The 18,210-nt window shown below is 39.3% G+C and overlaps 1 protein-coding gene across 3 annotated transcripts; it reads right to left on the minus strand.

The window, feature by feature from the left end:
• Window positions 1-4,164: 4,164 nt before the first annotated feature.
• On the minus strand, window positions 4,165-17,219 carry otulinb (OTU deubiquitinase with linear linkage specificity b). Of its 3 annotated transcripts, none has more exons than XM_053628106.1 (9): window positions 15,743-17,219; window positions 15,206-15,381; window positions 12,155-12,349; window positions 11,962-12,032; window positions 11,351-11,463; window positions 9,064-9,207; window positions 8,560-8,670; window positions 6,544-6,813; window positions 4,165-5,866 (listed from the first exon to the last, which is right to left on the minus strand). In XM_053628106.1, exons 2-9 carry the CDS (start codon window positions 15,334-15,336, stop codon window positions 5,600-5,602), a joined length of 1,302 nt encoding a protein of 433 aa, XP_053484081.1. In that variant the 5' UTR covers window positions 15,337-15,381; window positions 15,743-17,219; the 3' UTR covers window positions 4,165-5,599. The 3 variants fall into 3 exon arrangements, with proteins under 3 accessions (XP_053484081.1, XP_053484082.1, XP_053484080.1); XM_053628107.1 differs by lacking the exon at window positions 15,743-17,219 and adding an exon at window positions 15,611-15,729; XM_053628105.1 differs by lacking the exon at window positions 15,743-17,219 and adding an exon at window positions 15,566-15,729.
• Between the last annotated feature and the right edge of the window lie 991 nt (window positions 17,220-18,210).

Below are 18,210 nucleotides of genomic sequence, written 5' to 3' on the forward strand. Positions count from 1 at the left end.
TCAACAGTGTTGATGACATCATTCTGCACTTCAGATTTTCTGTCCAATCAAATTCTCTCCAGAATCTGAAGTGTCCCGCCCCCGACAGTTATAATGGTGCGTTCAAGTCGTCGGAAAGATCGTATTTACGATTTGAATGCACATGAACGGCACCACAAAGTCGTAATTACGAGTGGGGAAACTCAATTTTTTTTTTTTTTTTTAGAGCACAGAGTTTCCGAGTTTGGGGCGCGTCAGTAAGAAAACATGGCGGAATCAACGGATGCAACGTGTGTAGTCGACGGTACATTTGTTGAAATTGAATGTTTACTCGCCTCAGAAGCTGATTTCAGTTATTATGTGTTCGGTATATGCGGTATTGAAATACAAGTAAATTGCTTAACCCATCTTTGTCAGGCTTTTCATTTACAATAAAACAAGCTAATTTTCCGCACATAATATGACAGCATAGTTAGTACAATTACGATATCATATGCGACGATAAAGTTTACAGTGGCTTTATAAATTGATTAAAAACATAAAAAAAGAAAAAACACACATGAAGTACATTCTTTGTTCTTCATTTTCTAGAAGTAGAGTTAAAAAAAAACAACAAAAAACAACAACTTGCAGTTAACTTTTTGCACTTAATTAAGAGGAGGACGTGATTACAACTTCCCAACTCGTAAATACGTACTTCCCAAGAGGACGTGAACTCTCCATAGGTTTCCTGGCTGCGAGGTAAGCTAAACGCGATTGGCTATTTAAAAAGGGGACGGAGCCACTCGATACGTCATACCCTGATTCTGTAATGCTGCGCGTTTCAAGGCGCTTCACGGGGACTTTAAATAAATGAAACAAGATGTGTTGCTTGAGGAAAATAATCAACGATGGGGTGGTATGATGTGATGGTGTGTCACCGATAAGCGAAGTCAGCATGTCCGTCTTATACCACAGGATTTTACCAAGGACTACTAATTCATTAATAAACGACATGTAGTAGGTTTATCCATTTACAGCTACATTTCATGTCCGCGAGACAAGCTAGTTCCTGTTATCACTTACCTTATAGAAGCTGTAAACAACTGCTCCCTGACCAGCTTCTCTTGTTCTCTCTTTCCTGAAGTTAGTAAAAAAAATAAAAAATGGCAGCTTGTTAAATTTCAGAGGACGACAGAGAAGACTAACACAGTGGAAAACCTACCTCGGAAAAAGAAAAAAAAAAGCACTGACACTGGACACTCCTATAGATAAATGTTAAATAACAATCTCGAAATATTTTTCGTTATTAAATAACAGCACTTAAAAAAAAAAAAGCATATTATTGGCTGTAGATTATGTGAAGTGTCAAGCATAAAATTCCTTGTGAATTAGTCGTTGCTACACAATTGATAACGCATTAAAACGAGCGCATTGATACAAACCGGTGATTAGCCTTGCAACCGGATCTAATGTCAGTGCTGCTGTGATAAAACTTTAATCAGCATCTTCTAAACCAACCGAGAATCCTACAGCCTGTGGTACTATTAAAAAATAATGTTTACTACGAATAATACATGGATTTTTAATACCCAAAGAATGACAAAAACGACCTCTCTCTCTCTCTTTCCCTATATACACTCACTGTCCACTTTATTAGGAACACCCGCACGTTCACGCAGTTATCTAACCAGCCCAATGCATAAAATCATGCCGATACAGGTCAAGAGCTTCAGTTAACGTTCGTATAAAAAAAAAACGTGATCTCTGATTCAACTGTGGCATGGATGTTGGTATCAGATTTTCAGAAACTGCTGATCTGCTGGGATTTTCACACACAGCAGTCTCTAGAGTTTACATGCTCGTGCAAATTGTGGTCATCCTTATTCGTTTCCTGTTAGCCAAGTCACACCACTTTCACCCACAAGGTGCACCAGTTAGAATTTTGGGCCACCTGACAGGTTAATTATATTTACCGACACCGCTCTCAGTTACCGTACAGCTGTACCAGACTTTACGCTAGGTAAAATTAGCAGTTAGCCAGCTAGTCAACACTTAAGTTCGCATTAATCCAGTATATTTTTTTTAAAACAATATATATAAAATTACAAAATCAGCCATCCAAGAGGAGTTAACCATTTAAAAAGTGTGGAATGGCACGGATTCATCTCTAATTTGCTATTAAACCTTGTTGACAAATAAAGCATTTATGAAAATAATACTTCAAAAAAACGTTATCGAGATTGGACTTCTTAAAAAAAGAAGTCCAATCTTCACAAAGGTGCCCCCCGCACAAAGGTGCGGGGGGCACCTTTGTGGTTAGCTAAGCGTTCACGGAAGAGGTGGATCTTTAGCTGTTTTTTGAAGATGGTGAGAGATTCTGCGGTCCGGATCGAGGTTGGAACTTCATTCCACCACTGAGGGACAGTCAGTTTGAAGGTTCTGGAAAAGGACCTCATGCCTCACTTTGTAGGCACTAACGGGCGTCGGTCGTTAATCGATCGCAGGTTTCGTGAGGGAACATAAACCTCAAGGAGAGTGTTGAGGTAGGGGGGCGCTGTACGTATACAAAGAACCTACGATGCTTCCACTACAGTTAATATTAGCCAAAAATGACATCCCTTTCAAGCACAAACTGCAATTGAACTGCTTGAAAGCCATGTTATATTACTATAAACACATGAATTTATGCTCATAATGATTTATGAGGAAGGCTATATTATTTTTGTCCTGTTTTTTTTGTTGTTGTAATGAGCTCTCAAGCTTTGGGTTCTGGTTTTGGTACCATTAGCTACACAACGGGCCATTTAACCTCTTGAAAGCCAAGTAATAACGCTCTAAACACATGAAACATGATTTATGCGAACGGTCAAGAACGCCTTCGCTATCCTGTTTTTCTATTCAGTGGAATGTAAATCTACTCAAAGTATTTGATTCCCGTAAAGCCAACCATTCAAACAATTCAAAGCTTTCACAGATTGCGTTTGCATACTTCTCCAATAGCAACTTCATTTCTGCGTCCAGCTTCAACCCCTTCTCCAATAATAAATGACTCCCTCTTCAGAAAAGTGCTGCTAGTTGTTTATTCTGGTTTTACTGTGTTGTTTTGGCATTACATTGTTGTTGTTGTTTTTTGTTTTAAGTACAGTAGGGTTTTGCTGACAGAATTATCTGCATGTTCTGGGTTTTGGCGATTTTAGACATTGTCCCCTCCAAACAGACTCAGATGGGGGTGGAGTGAAGGGGCATTAGGGAACGTCTATGGAATGACTGACAGATTTCCGAGGCCGCGGCCTAAATATATATATATTTTTTTAATCGTGTCGTCATAAACTGTACAGGCTTTTATTTATTTATTTATTTATTTTTTGCACTACTAAGAAAAACAAAAATTTGACTTTAATCCCCAATAGTAGTTCCAATGTTTCAATGTCTCGGTGTTCATGTTAATACACTCACACCCTCGTGTGGATGGAACTCAACATGACACCGAAAACGCTCACCAATTAGACATTTTATTGTCTTGCCTGAGAGGAACATGCACAAACACACAATTTCTTATAAAGACGGAAATAAAAGACGGATCTGAAATAAAGTTACATGTGCATTTCTCGCATGATTTCATTTCTTGCAGCATGTTTGGAAAAGCAAAAAAAAACAAAACAAAAAACCCAAAAAGCTATGTATAAATGTAATTACTTCTAAAAGAGTAAACCTAAATGACATTTTAGAAAATTAAATATTTTTCATTTCACTTTCATAAATTAGACAAACAAAAGACATCAGCCAGATGAGGACTTCCTTTCGGAAAACCTAAAATTGCACTTTCCGAATTTCTAATTTAAACCCAGTCTCCTCCAGATATATCGTCTATAATTCTGTATATTGTTTAGGTACGTACAGTAGTCCCTGAATTTTGCATCAGCATTCCGTTATAGCGTTGCTAAACCTGTGCAAACAATGCCTAATAAACAGGTTTGTTTATTGAATTATTGCAATTAAATAAATAGACAAAAACAGAAGGAAACTTGTGAGGAGGGTTGGGAATGTGAGGACGCTTGGGGAATATAAAAACTCAATACATTTTCAATCTATTCCTTTCACAAAACATTCTCAGAAGGTAGAAACTGTAGCAAACATGTATATATATATATATATATATATATATATATATATATATATATATATATATATATATATATATACACATATACACACACACACACACACACACACACAGGGGTTCTATGGGTGCTTTTGGTGGCGGACTAGAGGGGTAGAAGGTGAGGTGGATGAGGTGATCACTCACACCATCAGTTTTTTTGTGTGGGCATCATTACCATTTTTTAGACCGAGTACATGTCCTTTTGTCCCTCACCGCTAAACAGTGCAGTTACTGGACGTGTTTCAAGTGCGTTTCCATACGAACCACTGACGGCAGAATGCGCAACAGTGCACTCTGATTTTGAATTGGTTTCGGGAATTCCAGCGTTCAGTTATCAGTTATGCGTAGATAAGTTTACAGTTCATGCGAGAGAGATACTATCTGCGAAATCTTTAATAATTAACGGCCTAGTGTAAAAGCCATGTGTGAAAGAAAAGAAAGAAAGAAAAAAAGCACGGAATCAAATATTAACTGAATTGAATTAGGTCTGGTCTGAACTGGCGTTTAGTATTGATCGCAACTGTTACTGAACATTCTATTTAGCGCTGTACATGTTTCATTAGTCTACGAGGCTTGGTGTTTATAACGTTAGCGGATTTTAAACGAAGTTCATTAGCTTGTTATGTTAATTACCTTGGACTGAGTAGGTCTGCGGTCACAGAAAACACCTGTATAAAAGTGCGTAATACAGTACGCTTTTGTCTTTATTACGTCAGACTCCCTCATTGCCAATAAGCAACGGCAGCTGATTGTCAAGAACATACCGGTTAAGAGCCGTTTTCACACCCAGCATTGTCTGCAGACACTTTTCTCAGCTAGCCTGTAATGTTCGCTGTTGTGCACTCCTTGTTTTTACTTGAAGTAAGTTTATACTTACATGCTTGGAGGTGTTTTTATTCTTTCTCACAGCATATTTCTGTTTATTTCTTGAAAGGTTTACGTTCAGTACATTTGGCACGAATTGAATTCCATAAACAAGTGCCTCTTTCAGTGGAATCCCTACTAAATATAATGATTAATGACGTTAACTAGCCTATATACAAAAAAAAGTCTAAATGTTAGCAGAGTCGAACATACATTAATAGATCTTTTTCCCCCGCATGAAAACACGCTCCGTTTACCCTGACAGAAAAAGTGAGGGCCCTGCACAGTGCATCTTTCAAACCGGAAAATCAAGAGGAAACAAGAGATTACTAATGTGAGATAAGGGGAAGGGGTGGGACTTCCAAGGTGTCAGCTAATATCAGAGAGATCAAAATATCTGTGCAACTGTCAGTCAGTCTGCCTAGATTCACATATTGATTGGCTTATCTGTCATTTATACTGGAGGAAAAAACCCCAGAAGACTCCTCAGCTCACGCCAATGCTGAATTCTATGCAAAATGCATAAAGGATGGAAGGTCTGTGGCTGAAAATCATCTGACATAATAAAGCCTCCAGACGTTTGGAGGCTGTGTCATTGTCATCAGATTTTCTCTATAGAAGTGTAGTTTTTCCTGTTCCATTTGAAGGCAAGTTCCATTTGGGCCTGATTGACTTGTCAGGTTTTGTGGATTGCAGTTTGGGCTGTTTAGGGACTGGCACGTTATAGTGTCGATCGTCCTCGGTGACCAGGCTAAGGCAAGGCCACTCCGTCATGTGGTCATCTGGGTAGTAGGTGATGAACTCCTCTGTATCTGTCTTGTAGAGCCGATAGGCCTGAAGCGTATGCTGTAGCGAGTAGCCGAGCAGAAACATCTCCACCTGCAGCAGACAGGAAAGGTACTTAGTGTCTCATACCCTTCACTAAATCTGCAAATATCTGGAATGGCATGATAGGATTTGCCTCAGTAAGAGATTAGCATATGTGCACAGATATGGTATCAGCATGTAAGTGTTGTGAAAAATGTTTTTCTTGTATCACATGACTTTGTTTCAGTATTTTGAATGAGGACCTTCTATAAGGTGGCAGCGGTGGCTTGACGGTTAAGGCTCTGGGTTACTGATCAGAAGGTTCAAACCCCAGCACTGCCGAGCTGCCACTGTTGGGCCCTGGAGCAAGGCCCTTAACCCTCTCTACTCCAGGGGCGCCGTATCATGGCTGACCCTGCACTCTGACCCCAGACTCTTAACATGCAGAATAACCTCTTAATATGCAAAGAAAAAAAGAACTTCACTGTGCTGTAATGTACGTGTGACCAATAAAGACTATCATTATAAACAAAGAAAATACACATCGTTATAGTACAGCATATTGTTATAATACACGGAGAACACTTTAAGGTCAGACTTAATAATAATAATATTGCTATTTACATGGTATGATTATATACTGTAAATTTTGTCTGCTTCAGGAAGGTACATCTCAGTATCACTGGACCTTACTGCTGCTCAGGAGGTCAGGATACTTTGTTTTTATAAAACTTCATTGAAGTTCTCACCTGTTCCAGACCTCCGCTGAAACCCACATGTCTGAGATGATTAATGAGGAAGCTCCTGGGACATTTGGAGGTGTCACGGGCAAAAAGAAGCCAGCAGAACTCAGGCACACTGGAGCCCTTCTTCATGGCCGAGTGCAGCTGAATAACTGTCTTCAGCATCAAGAACTTCAGGGCCTCCAGCAGCTCATATTCTTCACGGCCCCCCACAAACAGTTGCTGGCAAAAACGTTCCCGCTCCGCTGGGCTCTCACACTGAACTGCCTCCTGCCACTGTGGGAACGTGATAGGAGAAATACCATTCCACCAGGTCTTCAGGTAAGTCACACACAGTCCAAGTCTATTCTCGGTATACTTCATTCATTATAATGTTTCATAATTAGCAATAATAAATATCTCCTTCCTTTGCGCAAATATTAAATGCAATGCCACATGAATTAGAAAACAAATGTGTACAAAGTAAAACATAATACAGCAAATCTTAAATGTCCAAAATGAGAAGAACTTTTAACATCGATTATTGCTTGCATTGAGATGCTCACTGTCAGGGAGTGTTAACCAATTCCTGATACTTTAGCACAGTGGACATTTAGTGTAATATTGACATGTCTACTCACGCTAAACAGAAATATACCTTCAAATGTTTCCAATTCCATGCTCTCAAAGTACCAAGGTTAAGAGTAAAAAGAGTGGCGGCTACCAATTTCCCCATCAACTCAAATTTCAAATCACATCGAAGAGTTATTTTACTTCTGAACAATTAATGATTCATTGTCAGTGCTTATATTTACATTTATGGCATTTGACAGATGCCCTTATAAAGGCTGACTTACCGAAGTGCTTTGAAGTCTCCATCAATAAATACACCCTTATACTGGTTCACTAGGTCAGGGACTACGACTACTATCAGTGTAAAAACCCTGCTGGGGCAGTAGCATAATATGAAAAACACAAGACACAAAGTCTTAATTTACTTGGTTCTCAGAATCAGAGTTCTTAGTTAAAGCTATGTCTACAGCTGCATCTGGGAGGTTCTTCCAGGTTAATACTGACCTAAGCTGACAATTTCAAAACCGTTTTTATCAACGTTTGGCAAAGGGTTTAAGTTCTACACACTAGCTGTGGTGGTGACAGCCCAGGTAGGGTTGGATGGTGCAATGCATCCCACATCAACTGCAGACTTTCACATGGCAGCTGATCTGACTATGCCACATTGCAAGGTCTTTATTGACAGCTTTTGATTTGAGCAGACCTCACAAGCACACGAACTCCATGGCACATGTTCTGGCCATTTTGTTGAATCATAGGCTGTATGGGTTTGGCCATACGCTTGCCTTTCATGCCTGTGTTGCATTACTGATGGTCTTACCAAATGGAGTGCTACAGCTGTGACGACCCTTTGCTTTTATATAAAATAAACAAACAAACAAATAAATAAAGTGGTCTCAGGTAGAATTAGTGTAGTTTTATAAGGAAATGAGCTGTAACTTTTATTGAGCATCTTGCAGAGCCAGCCAAAGTTCTTCTGGAGAACTTCTCACTTGCTTCTTATTTTTGTAGCAAAACCCGGCAGCCATCATTATGGTCCCCCCCCCCCACGAAAAGCAGTTTCTTAAGTAATACGCCGCTTTCTTTACTAACATACAAACATGTTTCTGTAACATTTAATTTTGTGCTGGAAAACTAATGTTTGGAAATCTAAAATGTTTTTGTACTGACTCGTTAACATAGAAGTCATAAAATAAAAAAATAATGTTTGTACTAAAAAAAAACAAACAAAAAAAAACCCAATAGGGTGCCAAAGCCTTTTGCACAGTTACTGTACATGCGTAACATTTGCTTTTAATAAATCAACTTGCAAATGCAGCAGATCTGTAATTTCATTTCAAGCAGTCTGGCCTTTAAAGAAAATATGGCAGCCTTCCAATAGGACCAAACTACGAATCTTTTGATTACACTGACATGAAAAAGGCATTAACTAGATGCTGTGAAATAGGATAGAGGTTCTATGAGTGTTACCCTGACTCTCAGGAGATTTAGACAATGTTCCAACTGTTCCACTGCTCCTCCTTCATCTCTGCTCCCGAAAGGAAACCTCCATTCTTCCACTAAATCTTGCACACACTCCAGCTGTGTTGAAACACAAAACAGACAGCTAGACACCTCAGCTATCAATTAGGCCTGTTTGATTTCACCATAAACATCATAAAATGTCTGTATGTCAATTTATTTCTGTCAGTGTATGCTAAGCCAAAAACACAGGACGTTTTTGTTTATGTAAAATAAGATTTATTAGTCCATGTAATAAAACCAGGACTAATAATGGGTGCCAGAATATAACAGCCTTACTACAATTACAACAACCACAAGTGCTTACATATAAATCATTTGAACTCTCGACAGTAAACTTGTCCTAGACGGGGCGGTCAGAAAATTACACTGACATCTGTAATAAAATGTAAGAGTGCGTTATCTGTAAAGTATAAGTGTGTTTGGTTTTTTTGCAGAATACTGAAGACAAACCTGAACAATTTCTGCATTTTGGAGCCAGTTACTGAGTATGTAAGACTGGCTGAAGAGCTGAAAGAGGGTTGCCCTTAGAGCGCAGTAGTTATCACCTCGTACTCTGCGCAGACTCTCAAACTTTTGAGCTATTGCTTCATACCCCTAAAGAAAATGGCACATGGAATTAGTACGAAGGCAAATACTGGCTGATGTAGAGACATGTCCAGAACTGTGTAGAGCGGGGTTCCTCCGACAAAGGGTACTTAGCAGAAAAGGAAAATCGTGAAAACTGAAAAAAAAAAGTAAATATAATAATAAAAAAAGTGGATTTACAGTAATTAGACCTTCTACTATGGTTAAACTTGATTAAATATGTAACTAAGTAACAATAACAAGTAAGAATTACTCAACACTGCCAATTATGAATGAGAGGAGCTGTAAAGAAAGCAATGTAACTTACAAAAAATCCAAAACAACAACAAAAAAAAAAGGACACATGCCTTATGGGTAATTCCTGTATTGAATACTTCATTTTGTCATCCTTACGGTTATTTTTATTTAGCTTAAAAGATTACTGAAAGGAGTTATTATTGTAACCAAAAAGGTTTAAGCACCACTGGTGTAAAGAATCAGATTTTTCCATTAAAGTGCAGATGATGTGATTGACAAGGTATAGTTCATAGTTTAGGGGTTAACCCTTCTGCTGTCACTGTTTGCTCCAGGCACAGTGGTGCTTGAAAATTTGTGAACCCTGCATAAATATCATATAAAACATCAGATCACAAGCCCTGAAAGTAGACGAGATCCCAATTAAACAAATGAGAAAAAAAAAATACGATACTTCTTATTGAGGAAAATGATCCAATATTTCATATCTGTGAGTGACAAAAGTATGTGAACCTTTAGGATTAGCAGTTCATTTGAAGATGAAATTGGAGTCAGGTGACTCCGTTTCAAGTCATTTCAATCAATGGGATGACAATCAGGTGTGAGTGAGCACCTGGTTTTATTTAAAGAACAGGGATCTATCAGAGTCCGAGCTTCACAATGCATGTTTGTGGAAGTGTATCATGGCACGAACAAAACAGATTTCTGAGAACCTCAGTAAAAGGGATTTGTTGATGTTCACCAGGCTGGAAAAGGTTACAAAACTGTCTCTAAAGAGTTTGGACTCCACCAATCCACAGTCAAACAGATTGTGTACAAATGGAGGAAATTCAAGACCACTGTTACCCTCACCGGGAGTGGTCGAACAAGAAAGATCACTCCAAGAGCAAGACGTGTGATAGTCTGGAGGTCACAAAGGAACCCAGGGTAACTTCTAAGCAACTAAAGGCCTCTCTCACATTGGCTAATGTTAATGTTCATGACTCCACCATCAGAAGGACACTGAACAACAATGGTGTGCATGGCAGGGATGCAAGAAGAAAGACACTGCTCTCCAAAAAGAACATGATGGTGGTAGTATCACGGTTTTGGCCTGTTTTGCTGCATCTGGGCCAGAACGACTCGCCATCATTGATGGAACAATGAATTCTGAATTATACCAGTGAACTCTAAAGGAAACTGTCAGGACATCTGTTTGTGAATTGAATCTCAAGAGAAAGTGGGTCATGCAGCAAGACAATGATCCTAAACACACACGCTGTTCTACCAAAGAACGTTTAAAGAAGAATAAAGTGAATGTTCTGGAACGGCCAAGTCAAAGTCCTGACCTTAATCCAATAGAAATGTTGTGGAAGAACCTGAAGCAAGCAGTTCATTTGAGGAAACACACCAACATTCCAGAGTTGAAGCTGTTCTGTACTGAGGAACGGGATAAAACTCCTCCAAGCCGATGTGCAGGACTGATCAACAATTACCCCAAACGTTTAGTTACAGTTATTGCTGCACAAGTGGCTCACGCCAGATACTGAAAGCAAACGTTTGCCACTCACAGATATGTAATATTGGATCATTTCCCTCAATAAATTAATGACCAAGTATAATATTTTTGTCTCATTTGTTTATTAGGGTTCTCTTCATCTACTTTGAGGACTTGTGTGAAAATTTCTGATGCTGTACATCATATTTATGCAGATATATAGAAAATTGTAAAGGGTTCACAAACTTTCAAGCACCACTGTATATCATACACAAGAGAAACGGAACTACCTGTGAAATTATTAAATGCCACCCCCATCCGCCCCCCGCAACCACAAACACACACCAAATTACACATTATATGTCAAGCCTTGAAAACATTCCTTTACTATTCAAATATTTTAACATCTTCAAGCAACTGTACAAAAACTGTAAAGCGTACTTTTCTGATAAGGTGGCTTTTGGTGGTATTTCCTTTCCATTCTCTCTGACTGTAGGATAGCAGACCCTCAGGAGCTGACACGCTGGTCTGGTCCTCAGAACTAGGCACTGAAGCTAAAAAACATAAATATGACCTTGAAAACAATTATCTAATCTCGAACCATAACACGACAGAAAAACGCACCACACTACAACTACACTGAACCACATCTTCCACAGCAATAAGCATGAAGATAGATTTCACCTGCTTTCATCAACAAAGTATGAAACTCTCACTGTCCACTTTAATAGGAACACCTGTGCACCTGCTCATTTATGCGGTTATCTAATCTTCAACTATCAAGCAGTAGCCCATCCACCTCAAGATCTGATGTTTTATACTCAAATCAGCCCTTCACACTTTCCCCCCCATTCTGATGTTTGATATGAACGTTGTCTGACGCTCTTGAGCTGTATCTGCATGATTTCATGCACCGTGATGCTGCCACATGATTGTCTGATTGGATAACTGCATAAATGAGCAGGTGTACAGGTGTTCCTATTAAAGTGGACGCTGACTAATACAGAATACTAGTGGCTGATCTTTAGAATACTTTATTATTGCTTTAATACCTGCATGTGACAGCTGCTTCTCCTGTCTTTCCTGCTCTATTTCCTCTGCTGCCCTGTACAGATCCTCCTCACTGTGAAAGAGGAACGTGGTCAAAACGTGAAACACTGAATGATATTTGAACAACATGAACCAGTGTACATTCTGGTTCGCATCACAAGGCTGACTAGTTCGACCCAATGAGAAGCGGAGCACCTGTTATCCACCGCTGTCGACATCTCCTCTGGACGCTTGCACAGATGACGATCTTGATTTGAAGACTTGGCTTCTTGCTCAGGAGCTGCTTGCATACTGAAAGTCATCTCTTTGCTTTTTCCATGTTTAGACGGACAAGCATCCTTTTCACTGGCAGTAGCTGGAACGGTTTGACCGGGCTTCTTGAGAGATAATCTAGAGAATAGGAATTCGCACATTATTGCTAAAATATTACATACTCAGCAAAAAAAAAAAAGAAGGAAAGAGAGACGTCCTGGCACATTCAACTGCTTTTATTTCCAGCAAATTTCTTAACGTGTGTAAATATCTGTATTAACATAAAAACATTAAACAACTGAGACATAAACTGAAGAAGTTTTAAAGATATTTGACGGACAGAAATGGAATAATGAGTCCCTGAACAAAGGGGGGGTCAATATTAAAAGTAACAGTCAGTATCTGGTGTCCACCAGCTGCTTTAAGACCTACAGTGCATCTCATCCTCATGGACTGCACCAGATGTGTTAGTTCTTGCTGTGAGACGTTCCCTCAATCTTCCACCAAGGCATTTGCAAGTTCTCGATCACGTCTCAATCACGTCATGGTTACATGTAATTTTCCACTGCAAGAACAATCAGCTGTCCTTCCTGTCTCCCTGTAGCACCGTCTTACATTACAGACATTGCAATTTATTGCTCTGAACACATCTGCAGTCCTCATGCCTCCCTGCAGCAGGACTATGGCATATTCACGCAGGTGAGCAGGAACCCTAGACATCTTTCTTCTGGTGTTTTTCAGAGTCACTAGAAAGGTCTCTTTAGTGTCCTATGTTATTGTAACTGTGACCTTAATCACCTTCCGCCTGTAAATTGTTCGTGTCTTAAGGACTGTTCCACAGGTGCATGTGTAGTAATTGTTTACGGTTCATTGAACAAGCATGAAAAACATTGTTTAAACCCTTTCCAATGAAGATCTGTAAAGATTATTCGGATTTTACAAAGTTATCTTTAAAATACACTCTCCTGAAAAAGTACGTTTCTTTTTTGCTGAGTATATATACACCAAATATTTGCTCTGCCCAGATACTAGGGCTGCAAATATATGGAGAAAATAATGATACAGTCTCCTCCAAAAGTATTAGAACAGCAAGGTCGATTCTTTTGTTTTTGCTATACACTGCAAACATTTAGGTTTGAGATTTAAAAGATGAACATGAGACGATAGACCAGAATTTCAGCTTTCATTTCCCGATATTTTCATCTAGATGTTTTAAACAATTTGGAACCCACCCATTTTTCAAGTGATCAAAAATATTAGAACATGCGCCTGACAGGTGTTTCTTGTTGCCCAGGTGTGCAATGTTAGACTGATTGTTAACAGCTCTGAATATCTACTCGGTCTGAGGCCTTGGTTTCACCTGTGAAGAGTGGATTTGTTGTTACAAAGGATAAACCAACATGAAGACCAGAGAGCTGTCTATGGGGAAAAAAAACAAACTATTTTGAAGCTGAGAAATGAGGGGAAAATCTATCAGAACTAGATGATAAACACTGAGAACTGTAAATAAAAACCCAAAAACAACAGTCAGTGACATCACCAACAACCTCCACTGACGGTATCATAGTCCAGCATTCGAAGGAGATTTCAAGAGCAGAAATATATAGAGGCTATACTACAAGATGCAAACCACTCATCAGCATCAAGTATTAGAAAGCCAGATTGGAATTCACAAAGAAATATAGAGATGAGACTCAAAAGTTCTGGAATCAAGAACACTTGCAAAGTGGAGGTTGTGGCTTGCATGACTGCTTTTGGAACAGGCTCACTATAGTAAATGGCACTTATATAGCACTCTTTTAACCTTAGCAGTTCTACAAAACGCTTTACCCTGTGTCTCATTCACCCACCCACACACACACACACCAATGGTAGCAGAGCTGCATGCAAGTCGCTAACTTGCCATCGGGAGCAGCTTGGGGTTCAGATTCTTGCCAAGGACACCTCGAAACGTGGAGTCATGTGGGCCGGGAATCGAACCCCCATTACGATTAGTGGACAACCCGCTCTACCACCTTAGCCACAGCCGCCCCACACTAATCTTTATTGACGATCTACGTCATGATGGTAGCAAAAGAATGACTTCAGACGTCTACAGAAACAATATGTCTGTCAGTTTAGAGAGAAATGCATCCAACCTAATTGGGAGAAACTTTAGTACAGTCAGTACGTTTACATGAACAACAATAATCCGATGTTAACCCGATTAAGATGATATTCGGATTAAGAAACTAGCATGTAAACAGCGATTATTGATGACCTTAATCCGATTGGGGACGTAATGACGTGTGACGTTAATCCATCTACGTTCTATAACACGTAAAACCTGAACATGAAAGGAATATTCTAAGAGCGACTCATGTAAACACCTTAATCAGAATATTGTCTTATTCAGAATAAGGGCAATAATTAGATTACTGCTGTCCGTGTAAACGTAGTCAATGACCCAAAACACTACAAACACAACAAAGGACTTCATCAGGGGGGAAAACGTTGAAGGGTTTAGACTGGCCAAGTCAATCACCAGATTTTATCTCAGTCAAGCGTGCATTTTACCTCCTGAAGAGGAGACTGAAAGGAGACTCCCCCAAAACAAACAAACAAACAAACAAACAAACAAAAAAGTGACAGAAGCTGTGGTACAAACCTGGAAAAGCATCAAAAAGAAGAATGCAACAGTTTGGTGATGTAACTGGGTCACCGGCTTGATGCAGGTAAGGAAGGTATATGCAACCAAATATTAATATCTACTTCAATTTACTTTAAATGGATCTGTTCCAATACTCACCTAAAAACGACTTTCTGGAGTCAGAATGTATTTCTCGGTGTAAAATCGCTAAACACGAGTCTGTGTTCATGTCCTTTGTTTGCTCTTTTGAGAATTTGTTAAGAAGTGTCCAGAGTTATTGTGCAGCATTCCTCGCCCACAAAACACTACATGTTCGCAAGTTTGGAATCAAGACAGTAATAAACATAAGCTCGTGTAGCACTTACCCTACTGTTTTGGATTTTTTGCTCTCGCTGCAAGATTCAGGAGGACACTCAGCTACAGCTCCCCGGTTGTTTTTGGTTTTGTTAGTCTTGCAATGGCGTCCATCTTTCGCACCTGGTTCAGCGGGACGCATGTTGCAGAGCACACAGCATCTCTCCTACACCTTAACAAGCTGCAGCTACACAAACGTAAACACAGTGGAGTAAACAAGCACTTACAAAGTGCTTCACATCCAGTAAACACAGCTGCACTTCCGCAAGATGAGATAGTTATTTGCATTAAGCCTCTTAGCTAGATAACTAGCTAGTTAAGTGATGTTAGCACATGACAGACAATGGCAAGGCAGATGGAAATAAATATACCTAAATGTATATTTCAATAGTCGACTTCTTCAAATGTTTATTCACCTTCTAGTTTATGTACCCACGAAAGCTAATATGTAAATTAAAGTTAGCAACAGCCTGCTAATCTCCGCAAAAGCAGTCGCTTCCTGTTTAAAACGGATGTTGGGAAGTGTAGTTTCCACAAATGGTTAATACCTATGACCGTGTATATTTGAGTGGACTTCATAGCGTCATTTTTTTTCTCCTACTGTGCGGTTTTGTAGCCTTTTTTGGTCAAAATCTGTAACGGTATATATATGAGTTGACATCATGGCGCCATTTACTTCCACTGTGCGCTTTTACAGCCTTTTTTGGTCGACTTGGGAGTCGCCATCTTGGGAATACTGGAGCCAGAGCATGCGCAGTAGAGACCTTGGAGCCAGCGCATGCGCAGTAGAGACCTTGGAGCCAGAGCATGCGCAGTAGATACCATATTGGTGATGGAAACTGTAGATGAAAGTGTACACTGGAAGATATTGCCTGAACAGGAACGTAATATGGTACATTGGTTAAACATGGTTTGTCCATCATCTTAATCTAAGTAATGTAAGTATAAGTAGCCAATATGAGGTACCAACTAAAAATATACTGGTAAACTGCATTAAACATTTACACTCAGCACAACCTATTTTTTGAGAAAAAACTCATCGCTGCCTACCATGATTTTCATCTAGCTCTAACACCTGCCATAAATTACCCACCGAGTAACTTACCCATAACTTACCCACTTATCCAACAGAGAAATGCTCCAGTCAACCTCTTCTGGAGTTTGTTTAAAAAAGGAGTGACTGTCTAAACTAGCTAAACAAAGCTACTTCGAGTGTTTCCTATGGTCATACATTAAATTGTAGATTATTATGAAATGTAGTTAGCTGCCATAGTGTTTCACTCATATTGGTTTGCTAGTTATAATATCAGTACAAAGAGCTAGCTTAGACATCAAAAATGATAAACATACCAGGAAAAACTGCAAAGAACTCCCCGCTGAGGGTCTGTCAGAACAGTCAACAGCAGAACAAGACATGTCTTTGTTACAGAACTGTCAAGAGCTTCAGGTGTGTATTGGAGAATACGAGCACGTTTATGAGACTCAACTGTCATGTTCAAAACTGTCCATCACCTCATCAACTATGCCCTTTTATTTATAACCAAATAACTCGTATAAGATGCATTATTATAAGGAAAAATATTGGTGGAGATACCAAGGTCAGCTGAACGGAAAATAATTTGTGGAACTGTGGAACTTAAAATGTAATTTTGGGTCTTTTCACTAATAAGAGGACAGCCGGGGTTAAAAGTGTAGCTGCAGCCAGCCAGTACAAGGGAAAACATTTTGACATCACTTTTGAGTCTCTGTTACAACATCCACCCATATATACAATCATTGTGTACTACTAATTACACACCTTCTTTTTTTGCTTTTCTTGGTCTTGCTCCTTGCATCGTTTTCATTGTATTTGTCACCATCCTCATGGCACTTTGGCTATAATGAATAATTGTCTATGTACTGTTTATGCCAAAGTTAGGGTTATGTTGTTTTCGAATCCTTTTATATAAATTTATCATGTGTTCTTTATAAAACACCATGATATTTCTTTTGCTGTTGATAACTGTACTTTCAAATGATAGCTGTCTATTCTCTTTCTCTACCCTGCTGTATGTCTTTGCTTCTTTTATCTGAGTATTTGTTGCAAGCAAATATAACATGATAACCGGATTGAGCTATAGGACACAGTTTCCTTTTGAGTGCGTTAACTTCAGTGAGTCATTATGCCTTGTATGTCCTATTCTTAGCCTTATAATGATGATTTCATCTGTTTCACCTGTTAGATCATACAACAGTTACAATTATCACTTATTTGCCAGTAAAACATCCAGAGAGAATAAAGTCTGGTTTAAGACTGGTTAAAGTTGGCCTGGTTAAAGTTAGACATTATTATTATGGTCCTGGAAATGCTTGGCTTCCCCGCCATGCCAGCAACCCTGCCAAGGCTTTGCTCGGTCCTGGTGGGCACAGAAGGTTCTACCTGTGTGGAGAGAGAGAGAGAGGGAGCTGGGGGAGACAGTGAAGATGAAGGAGAAGGAGGAGAGGAAAAGCGGGGCAGGAACTGGCTGAAATTTTGGTGTTATTGTATGTCGATCATGGGGAGCTGGAATTGGAGGGGGGATGAGAGAGAGAAGGGGGAGAGACTTTAAGAGATACAACATCAAAGTCACCTGCCTGACTTATGATCAAACTTACATTCAACATGTGTAACAGGCCCTGGGTGTTTTTTTGTTTGTTTGCTTGTTTTGTGTTTTTCGAACTTATTGCTTCTCTGCAGTTTCTCAGAAATAAAGTAAGTTAATCACAATTGTAATGAATTGGTCAAAGTCAGTCTTGGCCACATATTTAATGTCAACTTGTTCACATACACAAAACATAATTAGTAGGTTCTAAAAACCATATAGTTTAAAACATTTGTTTAATACACAGCCATTAGATTACCTGTCAGCAAAGGGCTCACAAAAAAAAGTCATGCATTAAAAATTCATCATATGTTCCCATTGATCCCATCAAGTGACTCACATACCAGACTTCAGGTACCTTGATTAATTTCAGGTTTGTATGTTTGTATCTCCAG

This window comes from Ictalurus furcatus, chromosome 7, assembly GCF_023375685.1.
Source record: "Ictalurus furcatus strain D&B chromosome 7, Billie_1.0, whole genome shotgun sequence".
NCBI lineage: Eukaryota > Metazoa > Chordata > Actinopteri > Siluriformes > Ictaluridae > Ictalurus > Ictalurus furcatus.

Bases quoted from the DNA above. Each gene is read 5' to 3' on its own strand.
- otulinb (XM_053628106.1), bottom strand. From the start codon at position 15,336: ATGCGTCCCGCTGAACCAGGTGCGAAAGATGGACGCCATTGCAAGACT. The intron at 12,350-15,205 runs GTAAGTGCTACA...CCTATTCTCTAG, and splicing joins AAAAAATCCAAAACAGTAGG to ATTATCTCTCAAGAAGCCCG. The intron at 5,867-6,543 runs GTGAGAACTTCA...TGTCTGCTGCAG, and splicing joins TCAGCGGAGGTCTGGAACAG to GTGGAGATGTTTCTGCTCGG.